The following is a 6,273-nucleotide window of genomic DNA, read 5'->3' as shown; positions in this document are numbered from 1 at the left end:
AGCAGGAATTTGCTTGATTATTCTCAGTTTCTTTCCATGAGTCCTTTAGCATAGCAGAGAAACTTGAAACCCCAGTCAGTTATGATTTATCTATCTTTATCTATCTTAGACATCTTTCCATGTACTAAAACTTGTTGCTAATTTTCTTCATCATCTTCTTGCCACTCTCTTTGTTCTTGTGAATTAAAAAGCCCTTTTACTCCTTTACTATAATCTTCGTGGGTTTAAGAAGAGAATGGATATGTTCAATCTACCATGTATAACTTAAAGTTATACAGCATTGTCAGCTGTCCCTGGCTCTTAGTCACAGTCACTTTTGTAAGGCTTCATTCCCATCAAATTCCCATCCAGTTATTTTTGGAAATTTTGAGAACTAGTGAGCTTTACTTATAAAATTATTTGAATACATACTAAGTGCCAGGCTGCTTTAGGGGCTTGGGATATAAATTAGTGTATAATACAAAGATCCCTCCCTTCATGGATTTATGTTCTAGCAAGGGAAGGCTGACAGCAGATTATAAATCGAATTTTACTATGCAGTATAGTAGAAGATGATAAGTAGAAGGCAATAGATGTTATGGGAAAAGGAGTAGTGTACCTGAGACAAGGAGGTGAAAGTGCTAGGGTTGGGAGAAATTGCAATTTAAAGTAGGGTAATCAGGGCAGACCTCACTGAAAAAGTGACTTTCAAACAAAGACTTACAGGAGGTGAAGGCGTGAAGCAATGTTGATATCCGGGAGAAGGGTTTTGCAGGCAAAAGGAACAGAAAGCGCTAAGGCCGGAAAGGTCAGATGGGGGTTGGGTACAGCCTGGCAGGTTTGAGGGCAGCGTTCCTGGAGCAAATGAGTAAGGGCGAGAGTCACTAGAAAGGAGAACTGAGAGGCATATGGATCCTCTAGGGCCATGTGTCAAGGACTTTTGTCGTTTTCTGAGTGAGGTATGCTGTCATTGGAGTTTAGTTAAGGAACATGATCCTCCTTATGCTATAAGAATCCTACTCTGGTTACTGTGCTGGAAATAGAATATAGGAGGGCAAAGCTGGGAGCAAACAGACCCGTTTAGATGCTATTACAGTAATCCAGGGAAGAACTGACAGTACATGGCTCACACCAGAGATGGAGTAAGAAATGTTTAGGATCTAGAACTATTCTGAAGGTAGAGCCAAGCTAAGGCATTTCCTGATGTAGGCAGTCACATAAACGGAAAAGTCAAGGCTCAAGTTATTTGGTCTGAGCACCTGGAAGCTTGCTATTACCATCAATTAAGATAGGGAAGGTTTGGATAAACACGTTTGGGAAGAAACTAGGAGATAAGCTTGGTCAAAGTTAAATTTGAAAGGTATATTAGACTAACAAGTGAAGATGTCAACCGTTCTGTTCAACAAAGACCATATGGCGTCTGCCATGGATGTCTTTTCCTGGACCCCTTGCTCATGGCCATTGCAAAAATGTCACTTGATGATATCTCACTGCTACTTCTGTAGTTAGAGTCCTCAATGGGAATACTGATATCTATGCCAAGCGTTCTTACCATGGTTTGCTAAGAAATGCCAAGTCTTGAGGCACCGGTCTTGGGCTCTGGAGTCTGCACTCACTCATATAACATGGGAGCCTCTGCTCCTCCACACTGTGGGATTACATGCGCCTCACAGCTTAAGTAGTCTCCTTCAGCTTCAGTCAACACTTTCTCCCTTCTCAGGCAGTGACACACAACTCCTTGAACCTTTAGTCTTCCTCTTCATGCATCCTTCACCCTTCAACTTCAAATGGCCCTTCTTCCTACTCTCTCCCCTCACCCTAATTCAAATATTCTCTTTCTGGTTCTGGGTCTGGACATGTATGCATCTCTATTTGGGTCACTGTTAAATTATATTTTTATTGACTCCATACTAGGGAAGAGGTCAAATTAAAATAGAGACTGAGGCAGAAAAAAATGTGATGTGTACGACAGCGGAATCCTAAACTTAATGGAAGCCACTCCTTGAGTTAAGCACATGGAGAAACTTGATTAGGAGCATAAAAGTATAAAGCAGCAGTGACATACCAAGAGTCCACTCATTTACTATGGTAACATCTCCATGCTCCAAATTCTTTTCCTACATTCATGCTTTTGTCTATTTGTCCTTTTTTAGACTACATTAATTGATCTCTAGGAATTCCCACTAAATGAAAGAACTGTTCTTAAATTTTATGTTTTGGAATTAAAAATTTTTCTAAGAGTTTCAATTAATCATCCAGATCTAAAATCGGCTTGATTTTAGAATTTTTTCATATGGAGGTGGGGGGCCTAAAGCACCAAAACATGAAACATGATACAATTCAGGATTTTGAGTTTGAAGGTGCATTCCAACAGTTGGATTCACAGCTGCTTCTGTCCCTGGAAAGAGAAAGGTGGAGACATAATCTTTCTAGTCAGCATAAAACAGAAGCACATGAACTGCCTAATAAAATCTGGCATTTCTTGGATCACTGGAGCAACAGAAAATTGTTTGTTCCCTTGAGAAAAAATTTACAACCATATCACTCTCTGCCACGATAGTTTAGTCATTACAGCAAGAAAATTCGCTCTCATGAACCGATTAGACCATCATTGACTGAGCCATAAAGAAGCATCTACAACTTAACAACTGAAACTAGAAGAAATATCCCTTTTGGAAGATCAGAAGACAAGATTCCTGTAAACACTAATGGCATTTTAGCTAATGCTTCCATCATGAGATATGCAAATATCACAAGAAACATTAAAGTATTACCTCTGAACTTCATTATTTTATATGTATGCTCTGTAAACTGCAACTCACACAATTAATTACTTTCAACATCTCTATGATGAATAGTAAAAATATCAAGTTGTGAAAAGTTTTCAACACACATGCAATAAACGAAACGCATTCTCAAATTTTAAATTTTGAAATCAAAGCTCTTGACTTTAGATTATGCACACTACAAGCCATTATATATCAAAAAACAAACATTTTCTTCCTGAAACTGATCACCTTGAGAGATCAATGCACTTATTCCAATAGTTCTTCGGGAAGTCTTCTATTAGTATTGGCTTGAAAGACTGTTTTTGAGCCACACAGGAAATCAACAGTAATATTTTATAGCCATTTCTCTCTTTATATTTTTTCTTTTATTCACAGGGGTCTTTACCTTTCTGGGAATGATTTGGCTTCTTCTTCCCAAAACAATAATAACAAACATAAATTCACCTTTAAAAAAGAAACTACACCCTTAAACTAAATCTGGCCCTTTGACTGTTTTTGTATATTAAATTGAAATAGCACAAACATGTCCATTCATTTGCATATTGTCTCTGGCTGCTTTTTCTACTATAATTGCAGAAGTGAGTCATCCCCACACGCTTGCAAAGTCAAAGATATTTTGGCCTTTAATATAAAAAATGTGCTGAACTCTTTCTTAAAGGATTAAGATTCAATACCATTGAGAAGGTTCCAGAGAACATGCCACAATTATCAAAATGATTCCAAGAGTAGTTACATATCAGGCAATAGCTGCTTCTCTGGAATCCATATGTAGATTACTCAAAATTATCACTTTGGAGTGCATTCTATTTATTTAGAATCATGAATTTCTATAATATAATAATTCAAATATTATTATAATATGTGAAGGGTGGGGCCATATTTAGAATATAAATCTCACCTCCTGGTTCAACACTTTTCTTAAGGGGTTATTTATTTAATTGAATAATCTACTCCTAGGTTATTACACAATTTTTTACACCTCAGTTTGCTGTTGTGCCATAAAAATCTAGTGATGGTATCTACATCTATAAAAACAAGGCTAAATGAATGTAAAGTGCTTAAAACAAAGTCTGACGCACAATTAAAATTGATTGTCACTATTATTAGTAGTGATAATAGTATTAGCATTATTACTATATAGCAAGAACCGTACTATGCTAAGAGTATGATGCATTTTCTTTTATTTACAATAGTATTTCCCAAACTATCCTATCTTAACGGTTAAATAATGATTTAATCATTATCCTTACTAATGTTACAACACAAAGGGGCTTCCCTGGTGGCACAGTGGTTGAGAGTCCGCCTGCCGATGCAGGGAACACGGGTTCGTTCCCCAGTCTGGGAAGATCCCACATGCCGCGGAACAACTAGGCCCGCGAGCCATGGCCGCTGAGCCTACGCGTCCGCAACGGGAGAGGCCACAGCAGTGAGAGGCCCACGTACCGCAAAACAAACAAACAAACAAAAAAAACAAAAAAAAATCCAACTTGGGAATAAACTATTATTCTTAAAAATAGTAAGTTCCCGGGCTTCCCTGGTGGCGCAGTGGTTGAGAGTCCGCCTGCCGATGCAGGGGACACTGGTTCGTGACCCGGTCCGGGAAGATCCCACATGCCACAGAGCGGCTGGGCCCGTGAGCCATGGCCGCTGAGCCTGCGCGTCCGGAGCCTGTGCTCCGCAACGGGAGAGGCCACGGCAGTGAGAGGCCCGCGTACCGCAAAAAAAAAAAAGTAAGCTCCCTGTCATAGAAGTGTTTAAGTAAACACTGGCCAACAACCTGAAAGTGGTGTTTTTGTTGATCCACATGGTCCCTAAAGTTTTCTTATGCTCTATGATTTCATATTCTATCTCAATTATTTAGCAAAAGGAGTGTCATATACCACTAAAGGTTTTATAACACAAATTGAGGATGTCCTTACCAGATATACCAGCCATTTGTGTACTGATCTTTATAGTTTGTGCACCTGGTAATAAAGGAAGAGCAGTTAGTGCTGGGCCGTAGTATTTGTTCTGACCACACTTGTTTCCTCAACAATCACCTACTCACTGCACCCTCCCATAATTAAACAAATGTTTACTGAATGTCCACTTCATTTAAGGCACTGAGAATACAGGTAAATGTGAAACTGTCAGATATGTAAGCAGATAATTGCACTGTAATACGCTTGATTCTAGAGTTACAAATACTGTTGTGCATTGAGAAGGTAGTGACTAACTTTTCAGGGCTAACACGTCATAGGCGTTAGGCATTAGGCAGATAACCGTTGCAGTATTCTGTTTATTCAGAGACCTAGAGTTTTTCAAAATGCAAATTCTCCCGGGAAATTTCATAATCTCTATTATCCTTTAATATCTTGGTAAGGAAGATATTACTAAACCAGGCCTGTAAACTGGTTGGAGAAAAAAATTAGAATAAAAGTAAAATGGGTGTGTGTGGTCACACATACCATTTACCAAGGAGTTAGAAGTTGATCATCCATTAAGATGGTTAAACCATTTTTGTATCTAGGCACAACTCAGTCATTCCTGGGTTTAGGTTAAAAAGATGACACAAAAACAAAGTTCACAGTGTAATTTTCAGGAGGTTTAACTCCCCAGGGATAGACACTCAAGTGCTATTCCTTCCAGAGTCCCTCACTATATCAGACACAGGCACTAAATGTATGTTTGCTGATGGACTTTTTTCACACCTTAGTGTATGGGCCGCTGTTAAAGTATTCTAGCATTAAATAGTGGAAAACCGTTCATCACAGCCTGATAAACTTCTGAGATAGAGCTGTACTTAATCATGTCTTCTTCGGCCATTGTTAAAATAATACTTAGTACTTTTCAGCTTGAAAGCATTTTTAAATGTCAGCTAATTTATTGCTCTCAGCACCTCTAGGAAGCAGTGTGTCATGTTTATTATTATACTAGTCAGAAATGACTTTTTAACATATGTGAAGAATCAACTTAAAAATTTTACCACAAATATTCAAGACAAATGTCAGTCACCCAGACGACAAGACTTTTTTGTGTGTGTGCACCTAGAGGGTTTAGCCAAGAATATAGGTATAAATGGCAGGGGGAAAAATGGCAGCTGAAGTATAAATTTCAAAAACATCCTAAAACAAGTGATCATCAATAAAGGATTATAAAGATAATTAATGGAACATCCTTATAAAGGAATATTATCCATTCATCAAAGAGAATATATTTATAATTAAACAAAATAATACAGAGACCTCAATTCTACTTTGTATATTTTCTTTTATGTAAATACAATGATTTCACTACATAGGTATCAGACAGTTAGTATGTATACATATATACCAAATTACTAACAATGCTTGCTTCTCTTGAATATGGTATTGTGAGGCACTTTATATTTTCAGTATTTCTATATTGTTTGAATTTTTATAATGTACATGCATCACTTTTGTAGTCATAAAATTTTTACGTAGTACATTATAAATACAAAAAGTCTTTAAAATGTAGTATCCCACTTTAAAGATGTATGTAGGGA

At 37.6% G+C, this 6,273-nt stretch overlaps 1 protein-coding gene across 1 annotated transcript in view; it reads right to left on the bottom strand.

Moving 5' to 3' along the window:
* Nucleotides 1-2,240: 2,240 nt before the first annotated feature.
* TMEM207 (transmembrane protein 207) overlaps nucleotides 2,241-6,273 on the bottom strand; it is a 10,172-nt gene continuing 6,139 nt past the window's right edge. The window contains exons 4-6 of the mRNA XM_007466480.1: nucleotides 4,688-4,732; nucleotides 3,746-3,807; nucleotides 2,241-2,377 (exon numbers count right to left, since the gene is read on the bottom strand). Coding sequence (XP_007466542.1) covers nucleotides 2,241-2,377; nucleotides 3,746-3,807; nucleotides 4,688-4,732 — 244 coding nt within the window. The remainder of the gene's footprint in view (nucleotides 2,378-3,745; nucleotides 3,808-4,687; nucleotides 4,733-6,273) is intronic.

Source organism: Lipotes vexillifer, unplaced genomic scaffold (genome assembly GCF_000442215.2).
Source record: "Lipotes vexillifer unplaced genomic scaffold, Lipotes_vexillifer_v1.1 scaffold1104, whole genome shotgun sequence".
In the NCBI taxonomy this organism is placed as follows: Eukaryota; Metazoa; Chordata; class Mammalia; order Artiodactyla; family Lipotidae; genus Lipotes; species Lipotes vexillifer.
The sequence above is the reverse complement of the archived record's forward strand: the minus strand, read 5'-3'. Positions and strand labels throughout refer to the sequence as shown.